General features: G+C 39.9%; 1 protein-coding gene and 1 non-coding gene across 2 annotated transcripts; both read left to right on the top strand.

Moving 5' to 3' along the window:
* The first annotated feature begins 8,078 nt into the window (after positions 1 to 8,078).
* Positions 8,079 to 15,755, top strand: LOC111657464 (elongation factor 2b). Its single transcript, XM_023409645.2, has 13 exons — positions 8,079 to 8,233; positions 9,543 to 9,757; positions 10,343 to 10,524; positions 10,976 to 11,187; positions 11,382 to 11,560; positions 11,815 to 11,920; positions 12,221 to 12,473; positions 12,609 to 12,804; positions 12,927 to 13,293; positions 13,434 to 13,787; positions 13,934 to 14,116; positions 14,372 to 14,504; positions 15,386 to 15,755. The coding sequence occupies exons 1-13, from the start codon at positions 8,231 to 8,233 to the stop codon at positions 15,577 to 15,579; spliced, it is 2,577 nt and encodes an 858-aa protein (XP_023265413.1). The 5' UTR covers positions 8,079 to 8,230; the 3' UTR covers positions 15,580 to 15,755.
* On the top strand, positions 12,067 to 12,134 carry LOC111657491 (small nucleolar RNA SNORD37). The gene has a single exon (XR_002760935.1). It is a non-coding gene; the product is annotated as a small nucleolar RNA SNORD37 (small nucleolar RNA).
* Positions 15,756 to 17,175: the final 1,420 nt, after the last annotated feature.

Below are 17,175 nucleotides of genomic sequence, written 5' to 3'. Positions count from 1 at the left end.
TGAGAAGACTCTTCAGCCAAACAAATTTGCACAGTACGTTAACCTGTTGGATCAAAAATCCAGACGAGTGAACATTTAGACACATCAGCCACAGAGCTTGCTGACAGGGAATTTATTCTGTGAGTGAGAAAAGTCAGACAGAAAAAACGAGAGATATAGTCCCTAGCTGCCCTCTCCATTTGAGATTCAAGATTACTGTCCGATGAAAGCCACCTATCTCTCAAAGGAAAGCTTCTTGGTGTGACTGAAGGCTGGGCAGTGGCTAAACACATGCTCAAGAAAACAACCTCGGAAATTTGTTCCAAGGAAACTTTTAATTTGTTTGTCAAAGAGGATTGGTACACATGGTTTAAAACACATCTGATAGATAATTAAACGCTGTTCATGAGAAGAAAACATTTATTAGAAAGACCAAAACAGGCTAAAATGAATCAATATTGTGAAGATATAGATTAATGGAACGTGAGGCATGGCCACATTAACACTGGGGAGAGTGGCTGTGTGAATAATGACTGTCCTCTGTAGTTAAAAGGCATTGGCATTATTGTTCAATCAGCTTAAGTGTTTTAAGTGGGAGGTTTGGGTGGATGAATTCCTATAGGGTAGAGAGTTGTCTGACTTTGACACCACAGACCAGAGTCGACATCCCATCTCCACAGACCAAAGGTCAGTGTTGGTTTCTTTCAACCATGGAGATAATCTTTCCCTAACCTTGATCAAGTCATTTAGTCTTTTATCCATTGTTGAAATCTTTGTGATGGGGTGGTTACATGATGGTGTGCCTTTGCCAGTTTTAGACTTAAGTGCCAAATATCCTAATTTTTCATTGTATGAGGACTTGTAGATTATGAGCTCAGCTACACCTGGACCAATCAGCATCCGGTATTGCAGCAGAACTTTTTTTCATGGCCAATCAAACTCCAACAAGTGTTGAGTCAAGTTACAAGTAAGTTTTTACAAATTACATTTCCTTTTTAAGTTAGACAAAGTTTGACTATGGAAGTTTGACTATTTATTCCCTAGATTGGCAAGAGAAACCTTGGTGGGGAAAGTGAAAGAACAGTGTTTTCCCCTCCCAGATCAGACAGTGCCTGTACTGCGAATGTGAGTGTTTTTGGAACAGAGTGCACTGCTCATGGTAAAACGTCCCTGGCTAAAAATATAAGAGAAGTTTTTAGAAATAAGGATGTTGTTGGGTACAGTTACATGTACATTGAATTCAGTTCTTGCACTCACCACAGTCACAGCCACATGAGAGGTAGGGCTGCTCGATTATGGAAAAAATCATAATCACGATTATTTTGGTCAATATTGAAATCACGATTATGTAACATGATTATTTCACATGACTTTGGGAACGTGTTGCATTTATTAAAAACACACCTTTTTTTGCAATCTAAATTCGTGCTGTTCCCTTGTGTTGCAGCCACTACCATGTTGCAAATCGTGCACGTAGCATGTTTCTGCTCGTTGTAGGATTCCTCAAAGCCAAACTGTTCCCAGACAACGGAGTTGGTTTTGCCTTTTTTGCTCACCAAACGCTGCTGTAGCTGCCCTCCTTCTGCCATCTTTACTCGCGCTGAGTTGCCTCCCTCTGGCTGAGAGAGTTTGTGGCTTAGGGAGGGGCGGATGTGCGCGTGTCTTTCAGAGCGCAACACAAAATAAGAGTGTTCTTGCAAAACAGAACATGCAATATAATTGTACTATTTTGGTGATCGTTGGGAGCCGAAATCAAAATTCAATTAATTGCACAGCCCTAGAGAGAGGAGAGCATAGAGTGTTTTCAACAAAGTCACATGTACACATTATCCTCTGTACATCAACAGAGCTATCAATAGTCAGTGGAACCATTTTTAGCTCAGCACTTCTAAATCGTTGTCATGGTGACAGCAGACATCTAAAGAAATGTACTTCATATTGATCATGTGCCAACAACCTGACACATTCATTCTTCTATTGAATGACATGCTCCCTGTGACCATCCAGCCCAATCTTCTCTAGTCACACTCGCAATTCAAAGTTCTGAATTATAGGTTCTCAGTGGAGGCTAATATGTATTGGAGACACCTGTAGCTTGTACAGGATTTACAATGACAGGCTGAAGCCCATTATCACAACCTGACCATATCAACACCTGTAGATATTCTATCGTACAGGATTTACAATACTGATGATTGAAACTATACTTTCCTGGACCAGCAGCAACAATATCATATCATATCATATTAGACTACAATGTATAGCTGAATGGCAAGACTATTGTTTCCCACCTCCACCAATACAGTTCTCTGAATCAGATTCTTCCATCACTCACACACACAAACAACAGAGAGAGAGAGAGAGACATTCATACTGCTCTACTTAGGAAGACCTATAACAAATAATGTATGTATCCTGTATCATACAGGATTTCCACTATATCAACCATCCTGGTATAAAGAGGCAACGATAAAATAGGTTTCCCAAAACCAACCAATTTCAACTACCTCTCAACACCTTGGCGACAAAAATACCTTAAATTAGGACAGTCTATAATGTGTGAATAGTATGAGCAAAAGCCTACCTCATGTGATGGTCTTCTTTCTGGTCTTTCTCCTTGAAAACTCTTCCACTGCACCATTAAAAGTCCAGGTTATCTGTCGAGTTCTGACTCTGTTTCTAGTGTTGATAAAGAGTTCAAGCTTGTTGCCTCATCCTTTCTCATCAATTCTCGCAATGTGGGGAAACAGGTAGAAAGTAATAAATTGTGGGGCTTCTAAACTGGTAACCTACTCAACCTACTCAGGTGGAGATGAGGGTGGGGCAGTTGAACAGGTGTGTGTCGCAGGGCTGTGGCTCTCTGCTTCTGTTTCATGCTGCTGCTGCCTCACTGTCCTCTTCTTCTACGATCGCCCTCTCCAGGCTCTTTGCTAATGCTAGCAAGCCGAGTAAAAAGTCCAGATAGATGGTATGTTTGTCCGAATTTCAGTTACTCTGAATCCTTTTCTTTTTCGGCTTTTCTTTGTGGCACCACCGCTCCGATGTTTGTTTTCCATGTTTTAGAAGCGTCTTTCGCAAGGGGCCGGCTTTGCCGCTAAATTCCCACGGTCACTTCCTGACCTCTGACCTCACTCGTCATCATCATGACACAGGCAGCCAGCAAATCTATCATAATATTTTAAAGTAACTCTGAATTAATTGGGTCATTTTTCAAAATGCACACACTCAGTTAGTTAATGTAATTTGATTAAATAAATAAGTAAATAAATAAATAAACCAGGATAAGGCCACAGCTGGTGGGGGTTTGGAGGCCCCCTAGAGGTCGGAGGCCTCGGATAATCCGTACCTGTCTCCAGCGGTAGCCTACTCTGCTGTTTAACTACTGTTAATTTACTGCTGACCCACATTACACTTTTAGTCAGTTCAGTTCTACACAGCAATTAATTTACTGTTAATCTACTGTACAGGTTTACTTTTCTTTCTTTTTTTTGCACTTTTGTCCATACTGTGTCATCACTTTTTTACTTTTTGCACATTTACATTTGTACATTTTTCTGTTCACTTACTTTTTGTTTATTATTAATACTATTTTATTGTAGTTTTTACTTTTTTTAAGTTATCTCCTTTCTCTTTCCTAACTGAGTGTTTAGAAACTGTAACAAAGAATTTCTTTGTGAGTTTATTAAAGTTTTTCTTGATTCTTTTAGACCACACACATTTCTGTAGCCCATTTCACAAAGTACTGCAACCCTGGCTATGAATATGGAGTATTGACTAAAATTATCTGTTGATATAGAATAGAAATCTATTCATCCATCCATTATCCGTACCAACTTACACTGTGCGACTGGCAAAACTATGAATCCATATTTGGATGACTTGGATGGTGTTGTTTGCCCAGTGTTTTAGATTACATGCTTGAGGGAGCAGCACCTGAAGGACACTGAAATTACAAGTGTCCCTTTGCTGACTTCAAGATACTTTTTAAAAAAGCACTCCAATCTCTTGGCTGTAGCTAATAATTTGAGGTTCATATTCTCTCTTTTCTTAATGTGTCATATTTCCATACTTCTCTTGATGTATGGGCAGCAGTGCTGACAAACACACATCGTCTCAGCATTTCACACAAGTAATTATTGAACTGTGTGAATGACAGACTTTGTTAATAAGATTTGGGAAACAGTCTTGGTGATTTTACAATTGTGATCCTGGATGATCTGTGATTCAGCATCAATTTAAGGATTGTACAGAGCTGTATTTGTGATATGCCCTGTGTACTCACACACATATAAAGCACATAATACTTCCATGCACACAATACCTCTATGTTAGCATTTGTTTGGTACATACTTACAGTATACGTGCATCTCCTATACATTTGTTGTTGGTGCTATGTGGTAGTCTTGAGATATGCTGATAGCTCAACTCACATTCCTTGTATTTGATGACGTACTTGGGCAATAAAGCTGAATCTGATATTACCATGAACGATAAGTTTCCAACATCCATATTTTGATACAATTTTTATAAAAGAATCTCTTCTGTCAGAAGGAGTCACACATGACTTATGTAACTGTGGCTAGCACTCCTGTCATTTGATGACAAAAGTGTGTGTTTATTTGCTTCATCTATTATTCATAGCGTACACTTACTGTTTGCTATAATGATACCTTGGAGCAGCTCTAGGGGATAGGGTGTTTGTGATCTCTTTCTAAGCTACATTTGTATTTGAGATCAAGCAAATGCATTTTGAATGTATTTGGGGCTCTACATCACATCAATGTTGTGATGTGACACTGAAATATGACAGTGATTTTGTCTTTTTTATGTGTTTCTTCAAACAATAAGTATTATCACAGGTGATTTTTGACTGTAAAGTAATTAAATATATAATTTCCTCTTAGCACCACTGATATATGCGTGTGATTGTCAGGCTCTCATATGAAAGGTAAATGAGGGCAAGGATCAAGGCAAGAGAGTGAAAAATACAGGGGGAGACTGGATAAATGGCAGACAGTGAAGACTTTCAGACTTGCATTTTTTTGAGGATCAGACTGAGGCAAATACGTGGATACGGTATGTCAGACTACTGTCTCTTTCTGTCACACAAAGTACCAGGAGAACATGGACTGTTTTTAGAGTAAGCAAAACAACTTTGAATTATAACAAGACACATAGCTCAAACCCCTTTAAAAGTTTGGTGTCATATCAATCTACGGTCAATTACTCAGGCTTAGCTGTCTGCCATTTGTCCCTGTCAATCATTTTGTGTGAGTGTTTTCAGATATGACAGGACGCTGAGAGCCACAGCACACAGCTTGACAAGCACTTCAGGTGTGATTGTGTTAAATGAGAAAATTTTACACAGTTTACTTCCCATTCAAACAAGTAATTAACACTTTCAAATGTGTTAAATTTACCTTGTCTGTACTTACTTAATTACTTACTTTTGTGTGTGTGTGCATGTGCATCTGTGTCCATGTTACGCCTAATTGTTTTCTAATTCTGTTCCTGACACAGGCATCTCTACCCCCAGTTTCCGCCAAGCGCTTGAATCATGGAATAATTTCATGCTTTTTAAAAGGCGCTTTTGTGACATTAGCATGCCCATATAATTCGTCACTGATGGTCAGTCCATCATGTGTATCTTCAGCTACACCATTTTCTATTATCAACTATTGGTAGAGAAAATATATTTCAGAATAGAGTGGAGGATGGAGATGAATGCAATGCAATGTATGCCTTTAAACATACACATAATAACATTCAGCATTCACCACTTTACCTTCCTTGAAAACGACTACAGTTTTAAAACCAGGGTTACATTTGAGGGACCTGAAGCTGTTCTAGTTCTAGATTTGGGTGAATGGTCTCTCATCGTGACAGAGAATTTCAACAACCCCCCAAAAAAGAAAAATACAGTTATATTCTTTGAGCAATGAGCTTAAGAGTAATTTGATATTGAACCGTAGGCAGCGTTCTAGTCAAGGACCTTCCTCATGCATGCATCTTGCAATATTATGCCATTATCATTCAGTATTTTCTATGGTAATGAAAACTCCCCTATTTAAACCTGACTGATGGTGAAAATAAGAGATCCCATTGTATAGTTGTCATGCTTTGCAACCTCCAATCATTTAGTGAATCAAGTACTCAAACAGCACATAAAAATGTTTCTCCACTATAGCTTTTATTTGGTAATATCATTGGACTTATCTCCTCCTGAATGTATTATTTAGATTATTCTTGGCTGTATCATTTAATAAAGGAAAATTAAACTGCATATTTTCTTGTGGCTAAAAATTCTGTCTTATGATCTGAAGACTAGTCATCCTTCACATTCCCTTTGTTCATTGCCACTGAGAGTTTAAACAGCCATCAATGATTTCCCTCTCCACCAAACTGTTAGCTCTCACACAGCTTATTTTTCTTTCTCCCTCATCTTTGTTGTGTCTCTGCATATGCAGGCTACTTAAAGCCACACAAATGAAAAAAAAAACCTTGGTTACAGCAAAAATACAGAGGGTTCAGTCAAATCACCAGAAGAAGAAAACTGTACAAAATATAAAAATTAGTTGGATCAGTCCAATCAGAAACAAGTTGGTGCATTAATTCCAATGTAATCACAGAAAGACACCAAGGTCTATCATTCACATCTAGAGAGCATGAAGACATTCATTCCTGACAACATTAATCTTGTCTTATAGCCTGTACATCATATTATAGTCTTCATACCATAATACAATCACTGCTCATTTCAGTTTGGGGTGAAATTATCATGTTAACATGTACACTGTTGAGCATTACTTGTTATTTATGGGACTGGTGTGCTGAAAGTTGCAGTGTCTGGATGTGAAGCTGGGGCACCATCTGCTGGAAAAGATAATCAAGCAACATTTGCATGAACAATCTGGCCAGTGGAATGAAGAACTGTCCCAACAGAACAGGACCAAGAATTGTTTTATTTGTTTCTTTGTTTTTAAACACTATAGGCTGATGATTGTTTGTTTGTTAAATAATCAACATCCAACTAAATTTTTGCCCATTCCTTAGGAATTGTTTTATGCTGATAATAATGAGAGATTTCACTAATGCTCATTGGGTATTTTTTTTATTTTTGTTAGCCCTATTGCTCAGAGAAGTCAAATTACAGGGATTAACTACAGAGCAGGTGTGTTAAATGATCAAAAAAGAAGACTGCTTGATAGCATGTAATATTGTCATATTTGATTCACTTTATTGTACTAGAACTATTATGATTAAACCATGAATAAAGCAGAAAACAAATCAGATTTTCTGATTCATCTTTAAATGTTGCCATCAAATGGCAGCTTTCTGGCTTGAAATAATTTGAAGACTATTACTGTTCAAAACAAGACATGAAATACCAATTTTACACACATTAATGACACCACTAAGATTTCATTGTCTGCAAATCATGGTGAAAACAGATCTTATTTATCATAATTATCTACATTTTAAACTGGAGTGGGGGACTTAATTGGTCTGATAAATTCATTTGTGAAAAAATATCTGATACTTATATCTTTTGTATTAATTTAAGGGCTTTTATACTGTTTGATGATGCTATTAGTTTCCCGGGAAATAGGTGAAGTTACAGCCACCTAGTGGAGAGAAGGGGGTGAAAAAGCTAAGTCTTCAAATCTGGAGACAGAACACTCAGGGCAGGTATAGAAGGGCAAGGGAGTTTATCTATGTGGGAAAAAAGAATTTGGTATTATTTTTATGGTTTACATTCAGTAAAAAGGCAACAGTTTAGCATGATTTTACACTGTGTTATGTTGTTTTTTTTTTAATAAGAATCAAGATGGGATATTTATTTTCCTCACTTTCTTTCAGCTAATGACAGTTTATTTACAGAATTAATTAATAATTAGTAATTGATGAACAGAATTAATTATTCATTGAAGCTCCTGTGATTCCTGTTACTCAACTAGCAAAGATTCGTCCCTGGGCGGCTGTGGTAGCGGCAGCAGCCCAATCGAGTGAAACAGCGACCCAGAGACAGTGGAGAAACCGTAGAGGATCTTGCAGCGAGCGCATGAGCAAGCCACCACAGTCCTCAACGTAACGTCCGTACGTGATTACGAACATGGCTGACGCACGCGGTATAAATCCCTGTTTTCTGACGTCAGCGGCCTCTTCCCTGCCTATGCCCTCGTGAGGTGGGCAGTGTAAAAAATTTCCTGTCTCTTTTCTCCACCAAGCGAATCCAAAACCATCCGTCAAAATGGTGAGTTGATATTATTTCTTGGAGCAATTAATAAAATATGGGGCACATAAGGTGTCTTTAGCCTTAATATTGATCTTTTTTCATGAGAATTTATTGGATGCTACGTTACTTACATGTCACTTCTGTGGATTGTGCTTTGATCAAAATGGCAACCATTTTGTCATCTGTACCGCTAGCATCTATGGGGCCACCGCCACTCGAGAAAGCCAGTGCTGTTTATTAACTGGCATTATTTGCCTAAGCAAAACTATTTATCACAGGCCTGAGTGGTAATATGTCGATAGAGGTTAAAAAATGCTAACCTTAGGCGAAGCCAAAGTGTTGGGGCTAACTTTGACAGTGGCTTCCCTTGCTTTGACGTGAGCTGTTTTTCCAGAAAAATGCTGATATTATTGTTTGAATTATTGCACAGTTGGCATTTTAACGTGCTACATGTGGTGAGGGGGCTAGCAAAATCAACACAACAATTCGTCGTGTTCTTTAACGTTGTAACGAGTTGTGGGAGTGATTTGCCGGCATTTCGCGTTCCCCGGCTCGGAAGGCAATCAAGCTAATGTTAGCATTTAGCACAGTGTCAAAGTCTGTACACGTGGCCTATTCATGTCGACATATAATGCCGGGTGCTACTGCGGCGAATCAACTTGAAACAAGAATCGATCGGTTACATTATTAGCTAAGGAAATGAAACATTGTCCTTCGCGGGATGTGTGGACAAACACTGACTAGGGGCTGTTAAAAATGATCTTATGAACGTAGACAACAATAACGTCATAGTTGTGATGGCGGATACCCAACGCCCTAGGTGGAAGTGCCGAATGATTCACATTGACTCAGCAACAATTTCAGATGAACAGAGTGTACAGTTACTGTACGGTGAAGTAACTTTAAGACTCGGTCAGAATTGTTTTTTATGAACACTGGTAGACTTACTGAAACCAGAAGTGCCTATAAATTATGAACACCAGTGGCCGTAAATCACGAAACAAGCAGCTAAGCAAGGCTCTTTTGCTATGTACGCACTTTTTTATGCTGGTGCACATCAATAGCTTCAATAGTTCAATAGCTTGTTGGCAGATGATCACTAGGCTTGCAATTGTCTTTTTTTCTCTTTGGGTCAATTGGATGGCCCCAATACCCACTGCATTTCAATAGGAGCCCATACAATGATGGCTAAAGAAATTGTGAACCCCTTCAGCTTGGGATGACAGTGTTAGGTTTTAAAACCTAATCAAACCAGAAGGCCAGGCAGCCACATTAAAAAGTTTGTTCCTTTTTTTTGTGACTGTTTTACCTGAATTTGTCTCCTCAGGTGAACTTTACCGTAGACCAGATCCGTGCCATCATGGACAAAAAGGCCAACATCCGTAACATGTCTGTGATTGCGCACGTCGACCATGGAAAGTCAACTCTGACAGACTCGCTGGTGTCGAAGGCTGGCATCATTGCCTCAGCTCGTGCTGGAGAGACCCGATTCACAGACACACGCAAAGATGAACAGGAACGCTGCATTACCATCAAGTCCACGTAAGTATCTTGCTGCGTTACCCACTGTATTGTTTCTCCTTCCTGCAGTTTTTTTTCCCTCATATGAATCTTGGCAGCAGGTAGATAAGTAACATTGTAAGTGGTGTGAGCACTTACGTTTTTATCGGTTAGTACCTGTTCAGCTGTGATTTCTCCACATTGCAGCTTAACCGGAGAATCTAGGTGGCGAAAATATTCTGCTTGTGGGAATGTCTTTTTCACAAGTTGCCCACCAGCTACATAGATAACTATGGCACTCTTTATTTTGACTATTTTGGCTGCTGTTGTCTGCCTTGTTGTCTCAATCCTTTCAGCTAGATGGAAAACACAATTTGAAGAAAGTGGTGTTACGACAGCAATACGTGCACCTTTTCAGTCTACAGTACAATGTGACATGTCTGCACAGTATTGACATGCATACAGTTGGTAGACTTGTAGAACTTGTTTTGTAGTTAATTACTGTACACATTACTGAAGATGTGTCGAGCTCTAAGGGTTATGTATAAACAGGCATGTTGCTTTTGAAAAAAATCAGCTAGTTAATTAACTGCTAAATTTGTCATGTGTCCTTTTCCTAACTTGCAGTGCCATCTCCTTGTACTATGAGCTGGCTGAAAATGACTTGGCCTTCATTAAGCAGACCAAGGATGGAGCCGGCTTCTTGATCAACCTGATTGACTCACCAGGGCACGTTGACTTCTCCTCTGAAGTGACTGCTGCTCTCCGTGTGACTGATGGAGCCCTGGTTGTAGTGGACTGCGTGTCTGGTAAGGAGCCCGAACAATCCTCAGTAGCTGATGTTAGCTATCCAGATGAATTCTCAGTTTTTCACTTACGCTTCTTTCTTTTGGCTCAGAATCAAAAGACCACAGGCTGACACCAGCACCAAAAAAATAAAAAACATTTACAGTGCCAGTCACAACCTTCTATCGCGTAAATCCGAAATTCAGAATATTTAATGAGATTTGAAATGCCATACAAGTAGGTCAATTTGATGTAATGCTCTTTGGTTCTTTTTTTTCTTTTTTCTTTTTTTTTTTTTTAAAGATACAAACCACTAAATGTGCTCATTCTGGCCCACAGGGGAGCTTGCTAATACGATTGTCTTAAAAATAATATCCTTAATACTACTTACCATTGTATTTATGTGAAATCACATTTATAACCTAACCTGCTTTCCCCTGGGTTAAATTGTCTATTGTTGTGCATCCCTACCAGGTGTTTGTGTGCAAACTGAGACAGTGCTCCGTCAGGCCATTTGCGAGCGTATCAAGCCAGTCCTGATGATGAACAAGATGGACCGTGCCTTGTTGGAGTTGCAGCTTGAACCTGAAGACCTTTACCAGACTTTCCAGCGCATTGTTGAGACGGTCAATGTCATCATCTCCACTTATGGAGAAGATGAGCATGGACCTATGGGCAACATCATGGTAAGTGGCTGTCTGAACCTTTAAGTGCAACACCCACTGGCTTCATTGTGTTTGCACGCTTGTAGAAAACCATGAGTATTTTTGACTCTTGTCTCTCAAGTAAAGTCATTTCAGCTGTCACTATAGCTAATTTAAATTTGTAATGAATTAATCAAAATGCACGTGTCCTGATATGGTGCTGTCAACTCTCCTAGGTTGATCCAGTCATTGGTACTGTCGGCTTTGGCTCTGGACTCCATGGCTGGGCTTTCACCCTGAAGCAGTTTGCTGAGATGTATGCTGCCAAGTTCGCAGCTAAGGGTAACACCCAGATGACTCCAGCTGAGCGCTGCAAGAAGGTGGAAGATATGATGAGGAAACTGTGGGGTGACAGGTGAGTCTCTAAATGGAGAGCTTGATTAGAAAATGAAGTGTCTGTGATTAGGTAATATAGTTGGCAGTAACGCACAGTGACAGACACTCAATAAAGGGACAGGACGGCACGCAAAAGTGGCTTCTTTTAAAATGTTTCAACTCATATTTTAAATTGAAACAATCTCTTCAAATCTCACAATTTGTGTGTGATATCAATGTAGCTGTATCTGATTATTGTCTTGGAAAATCTTTACATCTCATCTATTATTTTAGGTACTTTGATGCGGAAACTGGAAAGTTCAGCAAGAGTGCTAATGGACCCGATGGCAAAAAGTACCCCCGCACCTTTGTTGCTCTTATCCTGGACCCCATCTTCAAGGTAACCAGATTTGACAAGACTTTGATTAATTATTGAATTACAGTGCACTTACACTTACAGCGGTGTTCAGAGAAGTACATTTTATAACTAGGACATTTTGTTAGTAAAATTGGACTATATTAAATGAACAGTTACTTTGTATGCCTGCAAGTGATGACCTGAATATTCTTCACTTTGACCTGATTTACCAGTGATGATAACCTTCAGTCTGAGCAGGGCACAAAAACAATGGTTTGCTTCAACATCTTTGGCTTGGCCATGTTAAATGCATTCTGCCAATTCAAATTGTCTTCTTTTCAGGTGTTTGATGCCATCATGAACTTCAAGAAGGAGGAAACTGCCAAACTGATCCAGAAACTGGAAATCAAGCTGGATACTGAGGACAAGGACAAGGAGGGTAAGCCTCTCCTGAAGGCTGTCATGCGTCGCTGGCTGCCCGCTGGTGAAGCCCTTCTGCAAATGATCACCATCCACCTGCCTTCCCCCGTCACTGCCCAGAAGTACCGCTGCGAGCTGCTCTATGAAGGACCTGGAGATGATGAGGCTGCCATGGGTATAAAGCCAATTTACTTTAACTTTGTTTATGCAGAGGATTACAAGATCAAACATGTATAGCCAATGCATAATATCAACAATTGCTTGTTGTTCTCTGACTTGTACTGATTGTCAGAATAAATTGTTTACCCAGGTATCAAGAACTGTGACTCCAAGGCTCCCTTGATGATGTACATCTCAAAGATGGTACCTACCAGTGACAAGGGTCGCTTCTACGCCTTTGGCCGTGTGTTCTCTGGATCCGTCTCCACCGGACTGAAAGTACGCATCATGGGACCAAACTTTGTCCCTGGAAAGAAGGACGACCTCTACCTGAAGCCAATTCAGAGGTTAGTTTCAGCATCTGGCCTGTTGGTTATTTTATGTGTTGTAGCATAAATTATGAATTTATCAGGTATTGATCACTTCTGAATTGTCTTTCTCTACCACTCATGTACATTTGTCCTTGCAGGACCATTTTGATGATGGGCCGTTACGTTGAGCCCATTGAAGATGTGCCATGCGGTAACATCGTGGGTCTGGTTGGTGTGGACCAGTACCTTGTCAAGACCGGAACAATCACCACCTTTGAGCAGGCACACAACATGAAAGTCATGAAGTTCAGTGTCAGCCCTGTCGTGAGAGTTGCTGTTGAGGCCAAAAACCCAGCTGACCTGCCCAAGCTGGTGGAGGGATTGAAGCGTCTGTCCAAGTCCGATCCTATGGTGCAGTGTATCATTGAGGAGTCTGGAGAACATATCATTGCAGGAGCTGGAGAGCTGCATCTGGAGATCTGTCTGAAGGATCTGGAGGAGGACCATGCTTGCATTCCACTCAAGGTAAACTTGAGTTATGAAGTAATATGTATTTGCCCATATAAGTGTAAAGATTCCTAAAAATCAAATGGATAAGAGGTTCATTTTGATATTATCCTCAAAGGTGAACATTTTTGCATTGAACTTTGCTGTTCTCTTTTTAGAAATCTGAACCAGTGGTGTCCTACAGAGAGACGGTCAGTGAAGAATCAAATACCATGTGTCTGTCAAAGTCACCCAACAAGCACAACCGTCTGTTCATGAGGGCTCGTCCCTTCGAAGATGGCCTGGCAGAGGACATTGAGAAGGGTGACGTTAGCGCTCGTCAGGAGCTTAAGGCCCGTGCCCGTTACCTTGCTGACAAGTATGAGTGGGATGTCACTGAGGCCAGAAAAATCTGGTGCTTTGGCCCTGATGGAAATGGCCCCAACATGCTGGTGGATGTTACCAAGGGAGTGCAGTACCTTAATGAGATCAAGGATAGTGTTGTGGCAGGCTTCCAGTGGGCAGTCAAGGAGGTAAGGGACCATCATATGCAAGAATTCACTGGTCATTGCACTCAGCTAAAATTGTCTTAAGTTTATTATGGAGATATTAGCTTAAAAGATAGTCTGTTCTTTTTTTAATGCAGAGATCATTTTAAATCTGTTAATCTTGTTTTCAGGGTGTCCTCTGTGAAGAGAACATGCGTGCCATTCGCTTCGACATCCATGATGTGACCCTGCACACAGATGCTATTCACCGTGGTGGTGGTCAGATTATCCCCACTGCCCGCAGAGCTCTGTACGCCTGTGAGCTGACAGCTGAGCCCAGACTCATGGAGCCTGTCTATCTGGTGGAGATCCAGGTATGTGCTGTGCACGTGTAGTCTGCATTTTGTTTCTTCTAGTTACTTGACTACCTGAGACGAGTTTAGGCCTCTGATTAATCCCTTTTACTTTTAAAGTTGCTTGTCACACCTTTAGGGTTTTGGAAGGGTACAATGGATTCGTTACAAAAAAATTTATTTATCACACACACTGTTAAGATTTTACAGTTGCATTTATATTTCACAGATTTTGGTATTGTTTGTCCAACCCAATATCTCTTGCCTATTCTGCAGTGCCCTGAAGTTGCAATGGGTGGAATCTATGGTGTGTTGACCAAGAGGCGTGGTCACGTGTTTGAGGAGTCCAGTGTGATGGGAACACCCATGCGTGTCATCAAGGCCTACCTGCCTGTCATGGAGTCATTTGGTATGTCTTTGTTTTTTTTTGTTTTTTTTTAATAAGCCAAGCAGCAAAATCATGTGTTCCAAAGCAGTGATCATCTTGATTTTATATTTAGTGTTAGTCTTTCACTGTTTTTTGCTACATTTTAGTGACTGAGGCATTAAAATATGATACCTTTGTCTGAAGTTGGCATTTAAGTCATCAAATTTATGGTGAGGTCACAGGTGTCACCTTAGTGTGCAGTCATCATGGTAATCTAGTGTTCTCTTGGAGATGAGGAATGGGAAAAGGCTCTGTTTGCCTTCTCATATCAGACTGCAATTGTTTGCGCACATGGCGCCTATTTCACTGTTCTGTCTGTCAAGTGTACAGTGCTTAGTAAATAGTTATCAACAGTCCTGTACTCTTTTCTGCCGAGTACATGAGTAAGCCAGTTACGTCATTTTAACATGACGTGGCCTCCACTTGCATTTTGTTGTTAATTTTCAGTTGGATTGGATATGTTATGTTTTTTCTAATCCCTGAAAGAAACAATAGCTAATTGACATGTCACCGAAACCCAAGATGCTTGTTTTTAGTACAATTCAAATACCAAACTTCTTAAGAGGAGATACTATTGGCAGCAAATGATAATTGTTTAACCACCAGATGCAAACGGTGTATGATTCTGCATATGCAGGTAGATGGGTATAAACAAACATAATTGTTGGCCTGGATTTTATACCCTCTACAAAGATATATTCCAGTGTGTGTGCCAATTACGCAAGTTGACTATGTTGTGTACATGCTAGCTTGTACTTCAACAGATTACAGCAGCATTGTGAATGATTTGAAAGCAGCAGACAGGTGCTGAGTATAATTTCACTTGCACCCATTAAAACGTATTTTGCTCTGTCCATTCCCAGGTTTCACAGCTGACCTTCGCTCCAACACTGGTGGCCAGGCCTTCCCACAGTGTGTGTTTGACCACTGGCAGATCCTTCCAGGAAACCCAATGGACACCACAAGCAAGCCTGGTGTAGTTGTCATGGAGACACGCAAACGTAAGGGTCTCAAGGAAGGTATCCCAGCCTTGGACAACTACCTGGACAAATTGTAAAAGCCTGAACCCATCTGGCTCATGCCTCATTCCTCGTTTCCCATCAAATTTAAGTCTACATCATGGGACCGGACTGTACAGAACATAGGGAGCACTAATGTTTGCCAAAAGCATTGACAATAATGAATAAACATCTACAAAAATTGTAAACGATAATAAAAGAAAATAAAAACTTTTATGGTTCAGGCTGTTTTTTTGTTTTTTCTGTTTGTTTTGGGGGGTGGTGATCATGTGGATGCTGTTAAGTTATTTAAAGGGCTGTGGTGCTGTTATATTTCTTTCATATTGTAAAATGATTTTCAGGTCGAATTTCAGTTTTTAATGGCAGTCAGACCATTTTCAATTTATGTTGCCGATTTTTAAAAAAAAAAAAAAAAAATTCTCCAACAGTGCAACCTTCTTGTCTTGCTATCCTCATTTCTTACCTTAGACATGTTTATGGTCTACTGTAATGTCTGGGGGGTGCTGTGATGTGCTGAATACTGAAGATTTGATGTGAAGTTGGTTGCACAAAGTTGCATCACATTTCTGTGATGCATTTTTATGTCCATTTTGGCTAAGACACAAACTTAAATTTAAAAGGTGAGTGGAAAACAGTGGAAACCTGGTTCTTGAAAGAAATACAGCTGTACTACTGAAGTGAGTGGGATTGTGTTCAGATTACAGCCAGATCAGAACATTCGAACAAGTTTAATACCATACCCACAAAGAATGCCTGACATGACAGAATATGTGCCTAATTTGCAGATAATATTGATGGAGCTGCCTCATTTGTAATTATCGCTTCAAGTTGGTAGCTAAATTTATATCTGAAGGTCTAAAACATTTCCATGAAACCTTATTGCAGTTGTAACCCAAAAGTTATTACCCAAAAATGGGAATTAAAATGTTGATTGCTGATGTAGCAATTACGTGCATCTATATCAACAATAAAACCAGGCCCGAGACCCATTTTCAAAGTGATCGTTGATGTCATGGTTTTTGTCAAGAGTACTCGCATCAACAAAGAATTTTTTTTTTCTTTTTGTAATCAAGTTATTGTGAACGGTTATGACATGCTAAATTTTATTAATATATATATATATATATTTATTTTAATTAGGAGGGTAAGTTTACACTTTTAAGTTATAAACCATCATTTTACCCTTTTGGAATGGTGAAGGTTTCAATTAGGTTAACGTGCAATTGTTAACTAATTCAAATTTCTGGCACCAGGGGCGTAGTGTAGCGTAGTGGTTTAAGCAGGCGCCCCATGTGTAGAGGCTACAGTCCTCGCTGCAGTTGGCCCCGGTTCGAATCCCGCATCGGACAGCCTTTCACTGCATGTCATTCCCCCTCTCTCTGCCTACCCGTTTCCTGTCACTCTCCACTGTGCTGTCCATTAAAGGCATAAAAAGCCCAAAAAAATATACTTTAAAAAAAAAAAATTTCTGGCACCACAACTGAAAGAACAGATACCCATGTTGGTATATTTGCTCTGGTCTAAATAGGTGACTTCCCCCAACTCTACAGAGATGACCTTTATGATACTGCAGTTATTAAGATGTTATTTACACACTATGTTGTAGCAGTAAGATTATCCTTCAGAGGCAGCCA

The sequence above is a fragment of the Seriola lalandi genome, unplaced genomic scaffold (genome assembly GCF_002814215.2).
Source record: "Seriola lalandi dorsalis isolate HSWRI2012SDOR001 ecotype SW California unplaced genomic scaffold, Sedor1 jcf7180002054402, whole genome shotgun sequence".
Taxonomy (NCBI): Eukaryota; Metazoa; Chordata; class Actinopteri; order Carangiformes; family Carangidae; genus Seriola; species Seriola lalandi.
This window is presented reverse-complemented; position numbering and strand designations above follow the sequence as displayed.

What these genes read in the sequence shown, in the direction of transcription:
- LOC111657464 (XM_023409645.2), top strand. An exon ending in ATGCTTGCATTCCACTCAAG is followed by an intron (nt 13,294 to 13,433) that starts GTAAACTTGAGT and finishes TTCTCTTTTTAG; the next exon opens with AAATCTGAACCAGTGGTGTC. An exon ending in GCCTGTCATGGAGTCATTTG is followed by an intron (nt 14,505 to 15,385) that starts GTATGTCTTTGT and finishes GTCCATTCCCAG; the next exon opens with GTTTCACAGCTGACCTTCGC.